The sequence below is a fragment of the Salvelinus alpinus genome, chromosome 15 (assembly GCF_045679555.1).
Source record: "Salvelinus alpinus chromosome 15, SLU_Salpinus.1, whole genome shotgun sequence".
In the NCBI taxonomy this organism is placed as follows: domain Eukaryota; kingdom Metazoa; phylum Chordata; class Actinopteri; order Salmoniformes; family Salmonidae; genus Salvelinus; species Salvelinus alpinus.
In genome coordinates this window covers 21,093,166-21,115,397 of record NC_092100.1, presented here as the reverse complement: position 1 = coordinate 21,115,397, position 22,232 = coordinate 21,093,166, and the positions used below count along the sequence as shown (strand labels likewise).

The 22,232-nt window shown below is 41.7% G+C and overlaps 3 protein-coding genes across 10 annotated transcripts; 2 read left to right on the top strand and 1 right to left on the bottom strand.

The window, feature by feature from the left end:
* The first annotated feature begins 1,166 nt into the window (after positions 1-1,166).
* LOC139539695 (E3 ubiquitin-protein ligase MARCHF2-like) lies at positions 1,167-9,719 on the top strand. Of its 7 annotated transcripts, XR_011667978.1 has the most exons (7): positions 1,167-1,746; positions 2,895-3,158; positions 3,476-3,680; positions 4,215-4,424; positions 4,547-4,713; positions 5,987-6,072; positions 8,162-9,719. XR_011667978.1 is itself a non-coding variant. In XM_071342877.1 (6 exons), the coding sequence occupies exons 2-5, from the start codon at positions 2,983-2,985 to the stop codon at positions 4,703-4,705; spliced, it is 750 nt and encodes a 249-aa protein (XP_071198978.1). In that variant the 5' UTR covers positions 1,167-1,746; positions 2,895-2,982; the 3' UTR covers positions 4,706-4,713; positions 8,162-9,719. The 7 variants fall into 7 exon arrangements, 6 of the variants coding, with proteins under 6 accessions (XP_071198978.1, XP_071198977.1, XP_071198975.1 ...); XM_071342877.1 differs by lacking the exon at positions 5,987-6,072; XM_071342876.1 differs by having other exon boundaries at positions 5,987-9,719.
* An 809-nt stretch (positions 9,720-10,528) lies between these two features.
* On the bottom strand, positions 10,529-14,032 carry LOC139539700 (ras-related protein Rab-11B-like). Its single transcript, XM_071342884.1, has 5 exons — positions 13,861-14,032; positions 12,316-12,511; positions 11,946-12,139; positions 11,747-11,827; positions 10,529-11,634 (listed from the first exon to the last, which is right to left on the bottom strand). The coding sequence occupies exons 1-5, from the start codon at positions 13,898-13,900 to the stop codon at positions 11,492-11,494; spliced, it is 654 nt and encodes a 217-aa protein (XP_071198985.1). The 5' UTR covers positions 13,901-14,032; the 3' UTR covers positions 10,529-11,491.
* A 475-nt stretch (positions 14,033-14,507) lies between these two features.
* Positions 14,508-21,725, top strand: LOC139539698 (heterogeneous nuclear ribonucleoprotein M-like). 2 transcript variants are annotated; one of them, XM_071342883.1, is made up of 15 exons: positions 14,508-14,785; positions 15,860-16,035; positions 17,665-17,717; positions 18,414-18,421; positions 18,513-18,606; positions 18,723-18,983; positions 19,106-19,309; positions 19,420-19,480; positions 19,641-19,745; positions 19,828-19,872; positions 20,003-20,071; positions 20,160-20,261; positions 20,369-20,934; positions 21,081-21,132; positions 21,341-21,725. In XM_071342883.1, the coding sequence occupies exons 1-15, from the start codon at positions 14,745-14,747 to the stop codon at positions 21,502-21,504; spliced, it is 2,001 nt and encodes a 666-aa protein (XP_071198984.1). In that variant the 5' UTR covers positions 14,508-14,744; the 3' UTR covers positions 21,505-21,725. The 2 variants fall into 2 exon arrangements, with proteins under 2 accessions (XP_071198984.1, XP_071198983.1); XM_071342882.1 differs by lacking the exons at positions 14,508-14,785; positions 15,860-16,035; positions 17,665-17,717; positions 19,828-19,872 and having other exon boundaries at positions 18,248-18,421.
* The last annotated feature ends 507 nt before the right edge of the window (positions 21,726-22,232 follow it).

The following is a 22,232-nucleotide window of genomic DNA, read 5'->3' as shown; positions in this document are numbered from 1 at the left end:
TTATCTCCCCTTTCTAGTAGAATTGCCTTTTTGGAGTGTGGTTACATATGTAATTTTATGTCACATCCAACTTTTAAATCAAACAAATCGGTTCATCTGCCTTTTCATCAAGGAACACTGAAATGGAAATAAACCAAATTCATGTCGGCAGACATTTTCTTTGAACAAAAATAACTAAAGTCTTGTAATTAAGTGCTGAAAATGTCCTGCATAATTTCTAGTGGTGTATGTATAGCATACCATTGAATGCTTGATACAGAAATACATGTTTACATATCTCCTACCAGTAGGAGGACCAATATAATCTCAAATCCAACTTTATAGAGCAATTTGAGATTTATTTACAGATTTTGGAGAATTGAATGCACGGATGCCAAAAAAAATAATGCACTGAAATGTAATGGTAGCCTTATGCAACATAGACTTGGTTGAATACTTTGAAGACTTTACTTATACTGTATATGCTCACCAGAAAAGTGTTCATTAGATATTGTGCAACTTTGATAAATGTCAATGTGAAATTTTATTTTTGTACGATATGCACGTGAATGATACCACACATTCAACTACTCTAATACAAGCAAGACATACTGAATTCCAGCAGGTCTTTTAAAGGTGTTAGTTTTATTAAATCCACTATATAAATATAGCTACGTCGCTTTTTGTTCGTGGTGAGTTCAACGTGGGTTGGCCTACATTGTCATACAAAATATGTGCTTGCTTCTGGTGTTAATGTATATTTGACAAAATAAAGGTCCCTTCCATATGGAACAAAAAAAACTGTACATCAATCTGTTTTATTTCACATACAAATGGGTGAGATATTTTTCTGTATTTTACATTTTGTAGCCTATCAATCGGGAGCAGAAAACAAGCCAAATTGGCGAGCAAGGTAACTAAGGGTGCGTTCGTAAATTCGCTGAATAACTGATGAATTTACGAACGCTCAACACCAGTTTAATGTTTTTTTTTTTTTTTTTACCTTTAACTAGGCAGAATATGGCCGGTGTCAATAAACGTAGGCAAAAAAAGCGTAATTAAATGGTTGCCAATAGCACAGTTACAGTCACCAACGCTCTAGATCACATGAAAACACCCTAACCAGCTCTGCTAGGGGGAGTACAATTGTCAGAGTGAGGTGTTCTTTCATGTGTCTGGAAGTAGCTTGCAAGCTAGCCAACGTTAGCCAGTTAGCTTGGGTGCTTGACTGCCGATGAGACCAGGACGCTCGGATCAACCCTACTCCTCCGCCTGAGCGTCCAGTGCGAGCTCTGAATTTCCGAACGGACAATCTGACAACGCTCTGAACGCCCAGAGCGCTCTATGGCACTCCAAAGTTTATTTACAAACGCACCCTGTATGTTGAGCGGAAACGCCGTCGGTGGAGGGTTTCCACTAGTTACCACAGCCTTAAAGTCAAAATTGGCTATATTTTCAAAATTCAGAACTAAAATATGCTTAATTTAAGGTTAGAATTAGGCATACATTTAGCAGTGTGGTTAAGGTTAGGTTTAAAATCTGATTTTAAGAAAATAAATGGTAGAATAGGAGAATAGGCGGGGTTTATGACTTTGTGGCTGTGTGACGACCGTGAGGAGGCTACTAAAGAAAATGCTATTGTTGTCGTCTGTCAGCTAGACGATAACTGGCATAGATACTTAGCTAGCTGAAATTAATTATCAATGAGTATTTTATATATTGACAACGCCACATATTACATGTTAAAATGAAAAATGGAGGAATGCTGTGAGTAATACATTTTTTTCTATCGTCTCGGTCGGCTGGCTAACATAAATAGCTAACTGGCTAGCTAACATGATAAAGCTAGCCGACTAACGTTACAAGGCATTAGCTTAAATCAACGATACTGATGTGAACACATGCAATCATAATCGTAATTTTCCATGTAGCAAGCAGTATGGTATCTAGTGTGGTCTATATTGCGTTAGCAAGCTACTGTAGCAAGTTAAACAGCTGGTTGACCAAATTATCCAGATGTGTCCTGTCGGGGGGTTGTGTCTGTATTTGAGTGTTGTCGGGATTCGACACCAAGCATTATGTACCTAGCTCGGTTTGCTTGTAGTAACCACTAATTAATCTATCAAATCAGGATTATTTTTCCTGATATTTACAAAAAAAATGGATTGCTATTTGTTAGACTTGAATAGTCCAACTCCTCATTTAGAGTAAGACAATGGTGTCTATTGTATTTTGATTGTCCAATAAAAATGCAATGGTCTTCGAGCTTTTAATGTTGGCTTTGATATCAACAGTATAAATTGAAATGGTTAAAAAATATATAATTTGGTCAAAGTTCTTCAAATTTTCTGTATTGACTGACCTTCGTGTCATAAAGTAATGATGGACTGTCGTTTCTCTTTGCTTACTTGAGCTGTTCTTGCCATAATACGGACTTGTTATTTTACCAAATAGGGCCATCTTGTGTATACCACCCCTATCTTGTCACAACACAAGAAATTCCACAAATGAACTTTTAAGAAGGCACACCTGTTATTTGAAATGGATTCCAGGTGACTACCTCATGAAGCTGGTTGAGAGAATTGAAAGCGTGTGCAAAGCAGTCATCAAGGCAAAGGGTGCCTATTTGAAGAATCTAAAATATAAAACATATTTTGATTTGTTTAACACTTTTTTTGGTTACTACAGGATTCCATACGTGTTATTTCATAGTTTTGATGTCATCACTATTATTCTACAATGTATAAAATAGTAAAAATAAAGAAAAACCCTTGAATGAGTAGGTGTTCGGAAACTTTGGACCGGTAGTGTATATATTATAACTCTCACTGTTTGTCTCATAATAAGTTCTGTAAAGTAACCAGTAGTGTCTTGTATGGTGAATGAGGTCCTAACTCCATCCTATCGCTCTTCAGCCGTTGGGCCTAACTGCTCTGACCTGAGGGAGCTGAGTCTGCTCCCCCCCCTTTGATCCCTGACTCTTGACCCCTGGACGGTGTAACCATGACGACGGGGGATTGTTGCCACCTCCCGGGCTCCCTGTGTGACTGCACTGGCAACGCTGGCCTGTCCAAAAGTGTGGAGGAGTCGGATAACTGCAGAGCGCAGTATGTCACCCAGGTCACAGCCAAAGATGGGCGGCTGCTCTCCACCATCATCAAACCTTTGAGCACACAGAGGTACTATGACTGAAAACTCAAGAACACATTCTTACTTTCAGAGTTAAGCATTTATGAGATATTCAGGGCTTTCCAACAGGCTTTTATAGTAGTAATCCTAGTCATATCTGCAACTCGTGAAAGTGTATGCGAGTATGTGTTAGTGTGGGTGTTCCCGGAAAGATAATGTCTCACTCTCACAGTTGTCCTCGACATGTATGAGAATTAGCTTAGCTGTTAAGACTGTGACATGTTAGCCCAAGTGGCATCCGGCAAGCTGTAGTAAGTAAACCCAGTCAGAGTACTCTGTTCAGGACCTCTCTTCCTGTTTCCTCCAGCGATGGGCCAATCTGCCGGATCTGCCACGAGGGGGCCAACGGCGAAGGGCTTCTGTCCCCCTGCAACTGCACAGGGACTCTGGGCACGGTGCACAAGAGCTGCCTGGAGAAGTGGCTCTCCTCCTCCAACACCAGCTACTGTGAGCTGTGCCACACAGAGTTCACCATTGAGCGCAGGCCCAAGCCCCTCACAGAGGTAACAAAGGTCAATGCCTTTAGCTTGTCTGTTCTCCTCTGCCTGCCTCTCTGTGTGTGGTTATGCTTATGTTGAGCATGATTAACTTGAGCATAATTAACTTTTTTTTCTCTTTCTGCTTGCGTAGATTCCTCAATGCAAAAATTCTGTTTGTAGGTAGCTGCAATACTTATGTGTTGAAATAGAATTTCTGGCCTTGCTCATGGGTCACCAACATGCAGATCTGTTGACTTAGTTGTGTATTACTCATGCATATTACATCCTGAATATGTCAACAGAAATGTAGTTTGGGAGGGTTAGGGATTTTTTGTTCTTTTTTTGTTATGTGCCATCATGTGTTTATGTAATGAATGATGAAGAAACCCAGGAAGTTTAACCATTGATCTACTAATGGGTATCTCAATAAACCAAACCCTGAAGAAGAAGAAAAGCAGAGTCCTCCAGTGTCCCCTGTTTTGACTATAGTGCATGTGCATACTCAGTGCTCATGTAGGCTCAGTACATGTTTCTCTTTCTTCTCTGTCCTCGCTTCTCTTTCCACAGTGGCTGCGGGACCCGGGCCCTCGTAACGAGAAGCGCACATTGTTCTGTGACATGGTGTGCTTCCTATTAATCACGCCCCTGGCAGCCATCTCTGGCTGGCTGTGTCTGAGGGGAGCCCAAGATCACCTGCACTTCAACAGCAGACTGGAGGCCTTGGGCCTCATCGCCCTCACCATTGCCCTTTTCACAATCTACGTCCTCTGGACTCTGGTAAGTAGGCACAGATCTAGGATCAGCTGCCCTCCCCAAATCCTAACCTTAACTTTGTTTATAGCTTGGATAAACACCAATATTCTCTAGTCTATCCTCTTCTCTACCCTTCTCTCCTGCAGGTATCATTCCGCTACCACTGTCAGCTCTACTCTGAGTGGAGACGAACCCATCAGAAAGTACGCCTCCTCCTTCCAGACGCAAAGGGGCGGCATTCTAACCAGCATTCCTTGCTCTCCACCAAGCTGCTGAAAAAGACGGCAGACGAGACTATAGTATGAGGTCAAAGGTGGGAAGATTTGAAGTTGGTGTTCTTCGGGTGCTGGAGGTTCTCAATGAAAAAGCACGTCTCCAACCAGAGCCCAAGCTCTTTTTCTATTTAAATCCTTTTTACCTATGTGTGTCATCATCGTCAGCACTTCTTTTTTATTTTTGTCGTCTGAGCCTCTGATCGTGTTTTTTTGTGATCTGGTAAAGAAACCAGTATGTTAGAGACCAGTGATTACCTTGCAGTATGGTGTTTCTGAAGGTTTGGAAAAGGGCAGTTGATTGGATGGTTCTCCGCTGTGCCCTGCAAAGGGACGACCTAGGATTCATTGGACAGATGCTCAGTGGAGATGGCTGCTGAAGCTTTAAGACCAAACCCTCTAGTGTTTAAGTGGACAATTCCCACTTTTCTCCTCCCTAATTTCCTTCACAGCGTCTCTAAAAGTGTAGCATGGATCGTTGACGCTGATCTACGGCGATCCATCCACCGGTTGGTTCCCTAACCACTGAGTGTAGAAGTAAGAAGCTTAAAGCTTTGATTCCTGTTTACCAGCCACAGGCTATTAGACTGGGGTGGATTATAGATGCTTATGACATTGCTACGCAAGCCAGTTGACTCCCTTCAATTCAGCTCCATCTGTTTTCCCCCTTGGTGTGAGCAGAAATTTTGTTCATAAAGATGGAGATTGTGCAATAAAACACTGGACACGGTTTCCTCTCACAGTACGTGATGAGACTGCTACCAACATGCACAGTTTTGCATGCATGTACTGTTACTTTTTTATTTTTGGGATTGTTTTTTTTGGGGGGGGGGGGGGGGGTTTACTGTGGAGGATTGTACGAGAGGTTGGTTGAGCTCCCATACATCTGGTGTTACTAGTTAGTATGTTGAACTGGGTTTCCCCCCTAGAGTATAGAGGTCTCTCATACTATTAGCACCAAATAGAGTGAGCTGATCTAGGTAGGTAGGTAGGTCTACACGCCACTGATGAGAGAAAAATAAACTTTACGGAAATGTATATTCCACCAACATGAAGTTAAAAACTTTTTGTGGTTGACGGAAAGTAAGTCTTACCTTTCCAGGACAATGTTAGAGTAGCGCAGGTCAAGATCACTCTTCAATAGCTAGTACATTGCTCTCCTACGACGATAGACCAATGAAATGCTTTGAAATATTATGTGTTTTTTTGTGTAGTCATAACATTTGCTAGTAATCACATGCAGCAAGAGCGTAGATTGGTTAATTGATGTTACTTCATGTTTTGTAGCAGTTGTATTCCCTTTCTGATATGCAGGCGACCAGACTGACGTCTAGTCTCAGATGTCTACAGATGTCAACTGTACCTTGACAGTAGAACCCAGTGTGTGGAGCAAGACCAGTGTAGGCATTGTTCTCACCCATCTACCACAGCTTTAAAATGCATGAGTTGACCTCTGGACAAGAGAGATATGCAAAAACACAGATTTATAGGGCTGGCCATGTTACTATCATCTGTTTGGATCTTTTCATGAATATACAGTTGAAGTCGGAAGTTTACATACACTTAGGTCGGAGTCATTAAAACAAATTTTTCAACCCCTCCACAAATTTCTTGTTAACAAACTATAGTTTTGGCAAGTCATTTAAGACATCTACTTTGTGCATGACACAAGGAATTTTTCCAACAATTGTTTATAGACAGATTTTTTTTTACATATAATTCACTGTATCACAATTCCAGTGGGTCAGAAGTATACATGCACTAAGTTGACTGTGCCTTTAAACAGCTTGGAAAATTCCAGAAAATGATGTCATGGCTTTAGAAGCTTCTGACAGGCTAATTGACATCATTTGAGTCACCCACTGGTACACACAGTGGATGTATTTCAAGGCCTACCTTCAAACTCAGTGCCTCTTTACTTGGGAAAATCAAAAGAAATCAGCCAAGACCTCAGAAAAAAAATTGTAGACCTCCACAAGTCTGGTTCACCCTTGGGAACAATTTCCAAACGCCTGAAGGTACCACGTTCATCTGTACAAACAATAGTACAACACCATGGGACCACGCAGCCGTCATTCTGCTCAGGAAATAGACGCGTTCTGTCTCCTAGAGATGAACGTACTTTGGTGCAAAAAGTGCAAATCAATCCCAGAACAACAGCAAATGACTTTGTGAAGATGCTGGAGGAAACAGGTACAAAAGTATCTATGTCCACAGTAAAACGAGTCCTATATCGACATAACCTGAAAGGCCACTCAGAAAGGAAAAAGTCACTGCTCCAAAACCGCCATAAAAAAGCCAGACTACGGTTTGCAACTGCACATGGGGACAAATATCATACTTTTTGGAGAAATGTCCTCTGGTCTGATGAAACAAAAATTGAACTGTTTGGTCATAATGACCATCGTTATGTTTGGAGGAAAAGGGGGGAAGCTTGCAAGCCGAAGAACACCATCCCAACCGTGAAGCACGGGGGTGGTAGCATCAAGTGTGGGGGTTCTTTGCTGCAGGAGGGACTGGTGCACTTCACAAAATAGATGGCATCATGAGGCAGGAAAATTATGTGGATATATTGAAGCAACATCTCAAGACATCAATCAGGAAGTTATAGCTTGGTCGCAAATGGGTCTTCCAAATGGACAATGACCACAAGCATACTTCCAAAGTTGTGGCAAAATGGCTTAAGGACAACAAAGTCAAGGTATTGGAGTGGCCATCACAAAGCCCTGACCTCAATCCTATAGAAAATTTGTGGGCAGAACTGAAAAAGCATGTGCTAGCAAGGAGGACTACAAACCTGACTCAGTTACACCAGCTCTGTCAGGAGGAATGGGCCAAAATTCACCCAACTTATTGTTGGAAGCTTGTGGAAGGCTACCTGAAACGTTTGACCCAAGTTAAACAATTTAAAGGCAATGCTACCAAATACTAAATGAGTGTATGTAAACTTCTGACCCACTGGGAATGTGATGAAAGAAATAAAAGCTTAAATAAATCATTCTCTCTACTATTATTCTGACATTTCACAGGGAATTTTTACTAGAATTAAATGTCAGGAATTTTGAAAAACTGAGTTTAAATGTATTTGGCTAAGGTGTATGTAAACTTCCGACTTCAACTGTGTATGGGTGTTTGGTTTGAGTTCCTCTTTGTTCAGTTTTGTATATTTTACTTTCTTCATTGTACACTGTATGGTCGCTTCAGAACCCCCTTTGTTTTAGCCCAGCTTAATTTCTGCATATTTGTTTATATATATATTGTTAATCATAGTGTCGTCCATGGTTGAACGTAAAAGTATTGACCCTGAATGTTAACAGGCCTGAATAGAAGAGAGACTGAATGCAAATAGCCTCAGTAGAAAGCTCAAATGATGGTCCACAGAAGCCAAAAACCTAGGCCTAGATTTGACGCTCACTTATTTCTATGATACTAGTATTTGTTGTAATCCCTTCATGGCAATCATACTCCTGTGTTTTGCTTATTTTGTAGGTGCAGGTTCAACTCTTCCAGTACCTGTAGGCTTCATACATTGGTTTGACTGAGGGTTTAACACCTGAAGGGCTTTGCAGTGGGACAGCTAAGCTGTGTAAGTGTTATGCAGCTGTGAGAATCCTGGTTATGAGAGTGACTTTCTGGAATCAGTTTCAACCTGAAAAATTGTGATCTCCAGTCACAGTAAACGAAATAGGAAGTCATCCTCTCAACTTGAACAGCATAGACAGACAGTCAGCCTAGTTCAGTGGTGTCCTGTTGGGAGACCCCTTTAAAAAAAATAAAGTACCCTCCTCTTTTTTGTTGTTGTAAAGTGTTGATTTGACCTCTAAAGGAATCCTCTTGTCTGGAAAATATATTTGATGTTAAATAATACTAGAGCTTAGTAGGAGGTTATTTTCCTGTATGTCAATGTGTGTTGTGGAGTGGAACAGCTTTCAGGATCTTTCAGCATGGAGAGAGTTCTTATCTGCATTGTCAGTGATGGGCCACTGCCCTATCACATGCTGTCTCTGATTGGTGCTTTTTGCCTCTACCTGACATGTTGGGAGCTATGGAGACTTTGCAATGTAGGGTGTAGTTACAGCAGTGTGCAATTTGATAACTTTACAATGCAATTCTTACCTATAACCTTAACAATACATAATGAAATCAGAAATATAATGTAGAAGCTAGTGCATATGAAGGATCATAGCAGTTTGCTCACTTGTGCAATCTGAGAGGGCCACGATAGGATGTTTTCTTTTGCTATGTGAGTCTGTGAGTTGCCAACAATATGCAACACTGCTCCCTTTGAAGGCAGCTCAGAGACATACTTGCCACATTACTCCAGCTTTTATATAACCGTTAACTCAAACAGGTCCTTTTCTCCAAAGATGCATTGATTCTTGTTTTATATATCAAATGACACTTTCACAAAACTATCATGGAAATCAATACAGTTTGGTTGTTTCTATAGTCTTCTAACACCGACTTTGAAAGGGATTTAAAAGCATTGCTGATATAGTACAATTTTCCAATATCTGGTGTTTGGGTATTGCTCCTCAGATTTTCTTTTTGGTTTGAAGACGCAACAAAGATTCCTTGGCATTCTCATGCTTGTATGTAGAAGGAGCAACATACCAGATTTGTAGACTTGTTTTTGTTTGATAATGTTTTAATCTCTTGTTAATTCTGCCACTGTTTTTAACATAATGATGTGTATCAGTTGTAATTTATGTTCAATTATTCATTAAGCACAGGGTTTTTATCACTCTTAGAGATGGAATCCGCAGAAGCTGAGGAGCGTCACACAGCATGGTAAAACAAATGATGCTCTTCTATCGCAGGTGCAATGATGTCTGTTGGTGGGAAAACAGTGTTCGTTTTTTGTTGTTGTAATATCGCAAACGGACGTGGCAGTTCCACCATTAAGGATTCCAGCTTTAACTATAATGTTTATGTTGTGCAGTGGAAAAAGAAAGATGTCTAAACCCAAAATATGTTGGTGCTTGCAATCAGCCAAGAAACTGCAAAGCAAATAAAAAATGGAAGCTACAGTATGGATAAACATCAATCACTCCTTTTGTTTTCTTAATGATGCGGACTCTTGCATGTACTACACTGGCCCCTTATTGAATGTTCTTTCAGACTTTACGGTTATCTGTATCACTTAACACGTTCGGTCAAAAATATACTTTTTTACAAAATGTTGCTTGGCCTTAATAGTAGTTTTCAGTCACTCACCTTTCAACAAGAGGGGAGTGAACCCATCAACACAAGGTAATGTATTAAATGTCAGAATGTCTCATGTTAACTTACTGGTTACATTCTCAATTTATAAAACCCATCATTTCCATCTACGATTAGGCTTGTTTCTAAATCCACTTAAAATAGACCACCAAAGATGAGAGGGTCATGTCATGCGATAATTATTTCCCACCACTGGCCTATATTTCTCTCTTGGCTACACTGAACTAAACAACTAATGGGAGGGGGGGACATATTGAATGTAACAGTTCCTGAACCTAAGAATGTCTCACTCACACCCAATGACTGGCAGATAGACCTATATAAACACTGGTGAAATATTTTCCATATGCTGATTCAGCACCACATTTTGCACCACTAGGCTAGCTCTCATGGGGTGTGGTGCTGTCCTAGGTCAGAGGAACAGGGTTGGGCATGGGGGAGCAAGAACAATCTTTCTAGACCCCTGCCTCTACCACAGCAAGCCCTCATAACCTCAGAACAGGTACACAGGAGACATCTCACATATTCTACCCACATACATCTAAGGTTGAGCAATTTCAATTCCAATACTGTGTAGTGCACTGATAAGTTATATATGACATGTTACTGATGAATGAATTACTTACGTATTACTGTGTTTAAAGGAGTTTATTGAAAAGTCTTACAGTGCTTATGGAAAATAAAACAATGAAAAGGTGAGCCAAATATATTTGAATAAATACACAATAAGGTTAATTTTGGGCATGATAACTGCCTGGATGAAAAGTAAGAGCCACTTAAAAGACAAATGCATACATATACCAATGTAATAATACTGCCTTATTCATGAGCAACTGTGAGTGGCTATATACGCAGCACCATCTAGTGGTCATTGTTCAAATATACTAGTCCAGCACACTAGCAGGGTTTCCCAAACTCAGTCATGGGGCCCTCCCTCCCCTGGGTGCACGTTTTGGTTTTGCCAAAAGCTTGATGATGAGTTAGTTATTTCAATCAGCTGTGTAGTCCTAGGGCAAAAAAGTAAACGTGCACCCAGAGGGGACCTCAGGACCGAGTTTGGGAAACCCTGCTCTATAGCACTTCAAGTACAGGTGTAGGATCTGAATTTGATCACTCTTTTGTTGCTGAGAATTTTCCTGCATCGCAGGAAATGCAGATGAGCTTTGTGATTTACATAAATTCACTGAAAACCCACACTAACACACGGTTGTATTAACAGTATTGCACTTTTCATGTAGCCTACTTTAGACCAGATTATGGACTAAACATTATTTTGCTGTGACAATATAAGTCAAATTAAGATCCTACACCTGTATAGCTCAATCCATTTAAAATAACTGCCCTGTTCCTACAATGCAGGAACCTCAACATTGAATCCATGAATGACTGACAAAGTGACAGAAAGGCTTTTTAAAGTTTCACTTCATGGCAGGAGAGCACATGAAATAAAAAGGATGTTTTGTATACAGACAGGGAGGGGAAAGCAGGGCGTCGTCACATATGGGAACAAAGACAGAATGGGCGGTACAGGATAAGACAGAGTGATGGTGGAAGTGGAGGGGGGTTGGGTGAAGGGGGTCACAGGAGTTGTAAGGGTCACAGGCTTTGACAGCACGGTAGTTTGTTTTTCTGCCCATCGGTTGTGGGGGGGACACTGACGTCCACTACATTGTTGCCTGGAGACTCGTCATGTGCTGATCTGTCAGCTATCTGCTTTTGTGATACGATTCTGTAGATTTCTGAAGGAAAAGGAAGAGACAGTTACTGAAAAGAAAATGTGGCAATAATACATAATTTATAGACTAGCTAGTTTCCAGTAATGTGAGGTGTGTCGTGGATCCCTCTTCTTACCTGTGAGGATGTTCTTGAATGCCTCTTCCACATTAGTGGAATCCAAAGCTGATGTTTCAATAAATGATAGCGTATTCTTCTCTGAGGGAGAAAAAGAGAAAAGATTGAATTGAGAGAAACATGGGTGGCTTTTTAACCATCTCTGTCCCCACAGTGAGCTATCATCTCCAGTGGTATTGTTGCAGTGGTTGTTGTTTACCTGCAAAAGCATGAGCCTCGTCTGTGGGCACTGCCCTGAGATGGCGCAGGTCACTCTTGTTGCCCACCAGCATGATAACGATGTTGTTATCTGCGTGATCCCGGAGCTCCTTCAGCCAGCGCTCCACATTTTCATAGGTGAGATGCTTGGCGATGTCATACACTAGGAGAGCCCCCACTGCCCCCCGGTAGTACCTGATTGGGACAGAGCAAGGAGGACAGGATGTCAAAGGTTGTAGGACTAAGACAGAGAAGTACCTCATAACAGTTTCTATGGTTCATGGCAGGTTTCAGAGGGGCGTTATGAGCACATTATAACAAATGTATTACAAAGTTGTTGATTGCTTGGTACATTTCATTACTCCACTCACGCTGAGGTGATGGCCCTGTAACGCTCCTGTCCAGCTGTATCCCAGATCTGGGCCTTTATCGTCTTGCCATCCACCTGAATGCTGCGGGTGGCAAACTCCACACCGATGGTGCTTTTGCTCTCCAGGTTGAACTCATTCCGTGTGAAACGGGACAGCAGGTTACTCTTCCCCACACCAGAGTCTCCGATCAGCACCACTGGCAACAAAACACACAGACAACATTAGCACTGCAATGAAAGGCTGCCATTGTATGTGCAGTTCAGTACAGTCAAAAATATGAGATCACATATAGTACAGTAAACCAATTACAGGTATACCAAGTGGATTACTTATCATAACCTATGAGGTTTGCATGTCTGACTTTTTTTAAAGCTTTGGAAAGACAATATTTTCATTGATTGAATACTGCTGAAGACTGAGACAACAGAAAAACACTCAGAAATAAAGTGGTTATATGAGTACAAAGTGCTGCTCTGCCTCTTCAGAGGGGGAAAAGGATTTGACCTTTGTCCTTCTGGAGTCATGGTGCAGGAAGCTGAGAACCTGCTCCTGCTGGGAACCCTGAGTTGACACTTTTCAGAGGGCCTCTCTTCCTATCGTCACCTTCAGTCATTCTGCCTTGGAAATCCTCTTTGTTCTCACACTGCCCCTTTTTCACATTTTCTGTTATGTTTGAAGTGTCATTTGGAATGTATTTTATAGACTGCTGTACACTAAACTAGATTGGGTAACGGGTGAGGTGTGCTTCTGTGGGATTGATTTGAAACACAACATCTAACAGTAGCTCATCAGTAGGGTTATAAATTGGTATCTGTAAGATTTTGACAAATGTGTTTTCTTGTGTTATATTGAGTGGAATAGATTATGGAATGATCAGAGCGTCAGACTATCAAGAGGGTGACCCACTGGGAACTTCCTTCCTGCTCATTATCCCATCCTTATCTGATACAATTAGGGCAGTATTTTATGGGCATGTTCAGCTATTATTGATCATAACGTAAGTCACATTATAATGTAAACAACTGTTTATGAGTGAGTATGTATATTAGGCTAATTCTGTATGAGTATTAGGTCTACCTATGAATCATTGCAGGCTAATTGTAGGCTACAACTAGTTAAAAATGACTGTGAATTATTTCAGATTTGACCCTTTGGTACACTTGTTTGAAGGATCCTCCTAGCTATATTAATTGTATAAAACCCGACATGTTGCTGGCTATAAACCAGGACCTTTGAGAATGATGGTATTGGTGTTATAAAGCAACCTAAGAAAACCTCTGTTGTTAGCTAAGTTAGAGCTGTGCATTGCTCTACACAATGCGACAAACCCATTATACTCAGCATTGTATTTAGCAAGCCACCAGATCAGATGGAGGCTATCAATTCCTAATCTATCTGGACATTCTTAAGCGATCTGTTAGAATAAAATACATTGTGGGAGCTTCACAAGGTACCTTCATAATTGATAGAATGAGACACAAATCATATTTGTTGTAGCTACCACCAAGAGGCAGCTGGCTACAGCTAGATTGATAGTTATTTTACCTTTGAACAAGAAATCGTATTCATCATCTCTGTTGCCCATGTCTTAAAAATAGTCCGATTCCGATTTAATTGCGATATATTCTTGGTTTAGCGTTTCTGAAGTTAGTTGCAGTATTTTCTCTATAGCCCAATGTGTGAAACAATGCGCTGGTTTTTCAGTCCCGGACTGACTGCAGGAACACGGAATCTTCCTGACTCTGCAGAAGGGGAGGAGTTCACTGGTGCCCATGTAAACTACAATATTCATGAGATTCATTACAGTATTTTTATTTTATTAGGGATCCCCATTAGCAAATGCCTACTCTTCCTGGGGTCCAAACGCATCAAGACACTTACATTACACAAAATATAAGACAGTAGCAAATGTGTTAATGTAAATTTTTTACCTTTATTTAAAGTAGGCAAGTCAGTTAAGAACAAATTCTTATTTTCAATGACGGCCTTGGAACAGTGGATTAGAACGATAGATTTGTACCTCGTCAGCTCGGGGATTTGAACTTGCAACCTTTCGGTTACTAGTCCAACGCTCTGACCACTAGGCTACCCTGCCGCCCCAGGACTCATGTAGTACAGTACAAAAAAAATGTACTTTGATTCTGAGCGGTCGTCGGTCGCAGAGCCAAATTCCCAGCATGCTTCACTCTCCTGAGCAACCCAGTGAATAAATAGAAACGGGTGTATTCTTCCGCCATTTCACAAACGTTAGCTTGTTGACTAGCAGCCCGTCGCGCCAAAGTAATACGTTAAAAAAGTGATTTATTCGATACTGCTAAAGTGAAGCAACACTGCCAAATTTCGGCAATATTTTATCAGCGTTGGTGAGGTATTCTATTGACCAAAAACTCATTCCGTAACAAAACAGGATTAGCTAACTGCGCAAGAAGATGTCGACCGAGGCCGCTGCTCCGGAGAAACCAGGCCAGGGGTAACGTTTTTATTTATTTCATTAATTCTTTTTTTGGGCTGGCTGCTAGCTACCTAGTAACCTTTCTTTACATTTTCCGATCGCCAAGGTTTCGTATATTTTTAATCTGTATTGTTTTGAGACGTTAACAGCTAAATTGATACCTACCTAGCTAATCACTAAAATAGCTAAACAATGGATTCTGCTTGCTATACTAGCCACAATGTGAGCTGCGTGCACCAGTGCACCACACCGCATGAGATTAGCGAATTAGCTAGCCTGCTAACGTTACCTAACTTGTCCTCTCCCTCCATTTTTTTGTTTAGTACGCCATCACTTGCTATTTTGGTTAACTAAGCTCGTGTACTGGCCAACTATTCACAAAATACGGAATAACGTTAGCTAGCTATTGTTAACGTTATGATATATCGCGTGTCTGAAAATGGGAGAAAGTGAAGTTAGCAAACGTTAATACAAATTGGCTTGTAATATGGGAGTCTTAGTCTTAGCCAAACTCTGGATTGGTGTAGCTTCTTCCGGTAACTAAGCATTTGTATTAGTTAACATTTAGCTATATTAAACGATCTGTAAACAAAGTAATAGCTAGTAACATACATGCCTAAAGTTAGTTGCAGAACGAAGCTAGCTAGTAAATTACAACAAATGTTAGTTTTATTTATTTATTTTTTATTTCGCCTTTATTTAACCAGGTAGGCAAGTTGAGAACAAGTTCTCATTTACACTTGCGACCTGGCCAAGATAAAGCAAAGCAATTCGACACATACAACAACAGAGTTACACATGGAGTAAAACAAACAAACATTCAATAATACAATAGGAAAATAAGTCTGTATACAATGTGAGCAAGTGAGGTGAGATAAGGGAGGTAAAGGCAAAAAAAGGCATGGTGGCAAAGTAAATACAATATAGCAAGTAAAACACTGGAATGATAGTTACCCTTTTGTACTGCAGTCTAGAAATGTGACGTTTACTTGGCCAAGTATTTTTTTGTTAGTGGACATTAACCTTTTTTCACCATCAGACTGACGTATTATCGTTACTCCATTAATCACTTCCCGTTCTTTTTTCCCAAAGGGAAATTAACGGCAAGGTCAAGCATGAATCCAGTGTCAGGAAGGAAAGGCCCCAGAAGCGCGGAGGTGGTCGCTTTGAACCCTATGGAAACCCATCAAAGAGATACCGTGTGTTTGTCAGCAACATTCCATATGATGTGAAATGGCAGGCACTCAAAGACCTAATGAAAGAAAAAGGTATGGTGTTAAGTTAAGTTAGATCCGAGTCCATCAAGGCTAATAAAACCTCCCATAACAGGTCATTTGCGTTGAACCACTTCACCTTGTTCACTGGAAGGCATCTGGCAAATCTGTAAAGGGCCTAGGTTGCAATGCATAGCTATGAGGTTCTTGGTATACAGACTATGGGAGTGGCCTTTCCATGGATCGGCCTGCGTTCTAAGTCTTGGATGGTTTAGATTTCAGAATAATTCTCTCTGTGATTTCTGCCTTCGGCTAGTCATTTTTGTAGTGCTGTGAATAGCATTATGAATTTGTACTTCATTTTGGAGTCCTTGATCGCTGCAGCCACACTTGCTTGAACAATGGGAATATACAAACTAAAGGGAGGTCTTCGAATTAAGTACAGGGCTTATAGTGTATGGGCCATCAATTGCACTGTTGTGTTGGGTCTTGTGGTTTGTGTGTGTATATAGCTGAAAAGGGAAAACCGTCTGCATTGCCTTGAGACATACTGAATTTCTCTCAGGTGCCCATACTACAATTATTAAAGCTGGTCTTATGTTCTTTGCGTTATCATTTTCTTGGAAATTGTGTCAAAATAAGAATTGTTTAATTGGTTCTATTTAATGTTAATTTGCAGCATGGGCTAGTTGTCCTCAACTTCTTTTTGTCTTCAAATTGAGTCCGGCAACAAAAGGAACGGTGTATTTATCGAAGTTTAAATGGTGGTTTACATGGCTTTGGCAAAGCTATAATATCTGTTAGCACTAATGTAATAAATAGCACCTGCTTTTAATCATGATAAAGCGTGGGTGTTCTGAGAGGTTACCAATGCCTTTCAGAAACAGTTTTTTAGTGTTTGGATATAATAATTGAATGTGGCGTTAAATTGCATTCTCTTTTTTAGGTTTGTCGTTTCCGCAGATCTCCATGTTGTACCAATTACAGATGTGTGCTTGGGATTTCTTGGGGTACAGGTCTACAAAATGAAGCAGCTTCTCACGGCTGTCCTTGTTTCAGCTGAGGATTGGTTCCTGTCCATTTATGGCGCACTCATTGTTGTCCCTCTGTTAGTTAAAAACACATTTGGACACTGTTGTGCCTCTCCAGGTCCAATGTATGTACAGCTTTCCAAAAATGTCAATGTTCTTCAGACATTGGCGTTAGTTGAGTTGGTACAATTTAGTTTTTAGTGTAGTTTATGTTCAAAGGTGCGTCTGAACAGTTGTATCAGTCAGTGGTTCCAAATACATTTAACAAGGAACATGGATTTTGGAAGGGTGGACTCGTGGTTTCAAATAACTCTGCAAACTTAACTGTCATTCTGTCAACTTTATCCTCACTTCGAAAATGGTTCCTTTATGATAACTCATCCGATTTAGATGTTGTTAGCTATTTGACGATTGTTCTCTATAATCTATTGCTCTTGGTGTTTGGGGACTCTACAAGGACATGCTAAGAAGTCATTTTAAGATACAGTAAGAGCTTGTCTTTTGTAGACCTGTACCAGAATTGAGGTGCTGGGGGGGAGGCTCTGGAGTAGCAGGCCGAGCTCACGGTCACCAACCGCTTGTCTGCTCTAAACCCCCATTGTTTTCTCGGCTTCTCTCCCCTGGTGTGTGTCGTCTGGAATCTGATTTGTAGTGGGTGAGGTAACGTACGTGGAACACTTAATGGACGGAGAAGGCAAATCGAGGGTAAGTGCAATAGACGAACCTGTGTTTGTCAGCTTGAGTTATCTTTTCTTTCATTGTGGGGGATGTTCAAACCTGGATGAGTTTTGATGAACGTGTCAAGTGGGTGACACTGGACAGAACATGGTGCAGTCTGTGGCACTGAGAAGGTCATCTTGGTGTCTGATTGGGAATTCGGGTTTCTGTAGCCAATCCCATGTGATTGCAGTAGCTGGGAAAGTCCCCGTTTGCTGTGGATTTGTTCATCTGGGACTTAATCTAAAATGGGGCACATCCCCCCAAGAGGTTGTAACATGGCTGTTACATGTAATAGATTTGAATCCATGTAATTGTTTATGTGGAACAGATATTTCCTTCAAAGGAGTGTATTTTGTCTGTGGGACTTCTGCCTTTGTGTACAATGTTTAGGGTTTAGATTCACCAGACAACCTCTGTATTTGCTATATTGTCTGGTGACCTGCTTTTAAGCGGTCTAATAATTTTGAAAGAGTAATTGACTGTTCAAGGCTAAAACCAAACAAGTGAGTAGAATGTGTTTGGCCCTGTTATTGAATATGTATGAAGGTCATTCGATGCCTTTCATAAGAGTAATTCAGGCCCCTGAATACCATTGTTCTCTACTGTGCCACAACTGATTACTAACTTGAATGTTGTTTTTCTACTTCAATGATGCTGTTGTGTGGTCTTCAATCAACCAAGGGTTGCGCGTGAGTATTTTCATCGTTCTGTCTTCATTCTAATAGGTGTCTGAAGGTTATTCTAAGTTCCTGGTGTTCATCACAATGTTTGTGTGAACAGGGTTGTTGAGTTCAGGACTGAGGAACTGATGAAGAAGGCTGTGGAGAAGGTCAACAAGCATAACCTGAATGGGCGGCCCCTGAAGGTCAAAGAGGTGAGCAGTCTTTTTTTTAAAGATGCTACTGGCACTTGTTACCACCAGAAGAACAAAATCTACCACTAAGCCTTTTTTCCCTGTTTAGTGATATTGTCCATGTCTCTCTTCCTCAGGACCCAGATGGTGTGATTGCCCAGAGGGACGCCCACAGGTCCCAGGGTGGTGGTGGACCCCCCGGTGGCCATGGTGGAATGAACATGGGCATGGATCGCATGAACATGGAGCGAATGAACATGGACCGCATGGGCCCAGGACCGGGTGCCCCACCCATGGTCAACATCCCCCCCAGCCTCATGAACAACTCCAACATCCCCAATGAGATCATCCACGGGCTGCAGGCTGGCAAGATTGGAAGCACCGTCTTTGTAGCTAACGTCAGTTGGAGATTGTAGTCTGTCTATATAGTGTATGCCCAATATACATTGTTTTTTGATATCATTTGAAATTATGATATTGCAAGTATTTTAACCAAGTCAACACCATGTTTTGTTTCCAGCTGGACTACAAGGTTGGCTGGAAGAAGCTGAAGGAGGTGTTTGGCATGGCAGGTGTGGTGGTGCGTACTGACATCCTGGAGGACAAAGATGGGAATAGCAGGGGCATGGGCACCGTCACCTTTGACATGCCTATTGAAGCTGTCCAAGCCGTCAGTATGTTCAACGGTCAACTGCTTTTCAACCGGGTCATGCATGTCAAGCTCGTAAGCAACATATTAGATTGTGCACACACTAATATTAACAAATGTTATATTCCTTGTACACATTTTTGAATGTATTTTAACTGATGTTTGTTGCTTGTTGGATATTTCAGGATGAGAAGTCCTTGCCAAAAGGAGACTTTGCACCACCTGAGAGACCCCCAGCACTACCCCGTATGTACAATGCCCCCCCCCCCCCGAAATGTAAAGGGAGGTTAATGGAAATACTCTGTCCAACACATTTTGAGTATGTTCAAGGCTAGCTTCCACATAATCTTTAATAGAAGGGTCGGTTGTGTTTCTTTCTCTCAATCATCCATTTCTTTTCCCTCAGGTGGCCTTAGTGGCATCGGGCTGGGACTTGGGCCTGGTGGCCAACCCATCGATGCCACCGCACTGAACAGAGGAGGTGGAGGAATGGGCAACATGGGACCTGGGGGTGAGGAGCTGTCTTTGTGATCCTCTGCAGTGGACTTTTCATTTGGCTTGGTTCAGTCACTCACTGTTTGTTTGGTTTGTAGGCATGGATGGCATGGGCTTTGGTGGTGGCATGGGTAGAATGGGAGGTATGTACTTTTTGTACTGCGTCCATTGAATGGGTGTAGTTTAACATATTTTTGCATGGTGTTTTTCCTGCCCTTTTCCCCTAATACACTATATTGTAGATTTAACTTTCTGGCCATCATTTTCTCCCAGGAATGGATAACTTTGGTGGAATGAACAACATGGAGCGTTTTGGACCATCTGGAATGGGCAGGATGAATGGTAAAGAAATTAAATTCACACAACACAAATTCACGTGTTCGAGAAACATTAGTTCGTCTTCTAATAGTTTAATCTCTTGCGTTGTCAGAGATGGACCGTGGGCTTGGTGGCTCTTTTGACCGGGAGTTTGGTCGAAATGATATGGGCATGTCTCGCAATAATTTTGGAGAATCCTTTGAAAGAGGAATGGGTTAGTACTTTTAGGATTTGCGCAATTCTTCCTAACACGTACATGCCTGACGCTGATTTCTCACAGGACCTAAAATGTCTCACTAGTTGTTTTTCCTTGACTTACAGGTAGCTCACTGGGCATGGACCGCATGAGCTCTGGCATGGATCGCTTGGGTGGTGGAATGGACCGTCTGGGTGGAATGGAGCGCATGGGGATGGAGAGGATGGACCGCGTGTCTGATCTGGACAGGCTAGGGGGGTCTGGCTTTGACAGGATGGGCTCTGGGCTGGACCGGCTGGGGCCCAGTATGGACAGGCTTGGTTCTGGGCTAGACCGTATGAGCTCCAGCGTGGACCGCCTGGGCCCAGCTGGATTTGACCGCCTGGGCCCGTCCAGTTTGGAACGCATGCCTGCTGGCCTGGACTTCGCCTCTCCCATGGGCATGTCGGACCGCATGGAGAGGATGGGAACCAACTTTGACCGCATGGGGTCTGCTGGCATCGACCGCTTCCCGACCACCGGGCTCGACCGCATGGGCTCCACTATGGATCGCATGGGCGCTGTTGGTGTTGGAGGCCAGTTTGACCGGCCAGCTGAGATGGAGCGTGGGGGCTTTGGAGGAAATGGCTTTGGGGGGGCCGGAGGTCCTGGAGCCAACGCCAGGAAGGGCTGTCAGATCTTTGTCAGAAATGTAAGCTTCTCTATAGAAATAATGATCAACTGTCCCCAAAACGTGTGGTTGGAGTGTATTCAGAATATTTATTTTATTAAGACTCATCTTGAAGGTTGTATTCAACACAGACCATTGTAAACTTATTGATTTGACTCTTTTTGTAGCTGCCCTTTGACTTCACCTGGAAAATGCTGAAGGATAACTTCAATACATGCGGTAGGAACATAATCCACTCATTTCATTAATGTGGGGACTTCCTTGCGCACAAATTTATCAGAAATGTAATTTGACAGAATTGAGAAGCATGCAAATGGAATGTTTAAGTTCATTAGGTAATGGCACCGTGGAAGTCTTTCTGACCCAAAATTCAATTGGAACTTCAGCCAAAATATTTCTAACTGCTTCAATGTGCTTTCTACTGTAGGTATTGTCCAATATGCTGACATCAAGATGGAGAATGGTAAGTCCAAGGGCTGTGGCGTGGTTCGCTTTGACAACCCGGAGACTGCAGAGAGAGCCTGTCGCACCATGAATGGCTACAGGCTGAATGGAAGAGAGATCGATGTCAGAATCGACAGAAATGCGTAAACGTCCAGTGTCATTATGGCCCTGATATTTGCCGCCCTGTATCGACCTTCCCACATTTCTTGTTTGTTAGGCAATTGTAACTGAGCAAGTGTATTTTTAGTTAGTTCTCATCCCTGCATAATTTGTGACCAAATTTAAATTTCTTTATATTTTACCTGTAATGCTTCACTTCATTGCCTTTGTTCTATAAGGTGTTTTGATAATAAATATCAACAATGGAATTTTGTTTTCTGTCTTCCTTGCCACTGACATGTAAAGTTGTGAGAATGACACAAATATTAATTTCCACAAAGTTTGATGCTTCAGTGTCTTTAGATATTTTTGTCAGATGTTACTATGGAATACTGAAGTATAATTACAAGCATTTCATAGGCTTTTATTGACAATTACATGAAGTTGATGCCAAGAGTCAATATTTGCAGTGTTGATCTTTCTTTTTAAAGACCTCTGCAATCCACCCTGGCATGCTGTCAATTAACTTCTGGGCCACATCCTGACTGATGGCAGCCCATTCTTGTATAATCAATGCTTGGAGTTTGTCAGAATTTGTGGGTTTTTGTTTGTCCACCCGCCCCTTGATTGACCAAGTTTTCAATGGGATTAAGGTCTGGGGAGTTTCCTGGCCATGGACCCAAAATATCGATGTTTTGTTCCCCGAGCCACTTAGTTATCACTTTTGCCTTATGGCAAGGTGCGCCATCATGCTGGAAAAGGAATTGTTCATCACC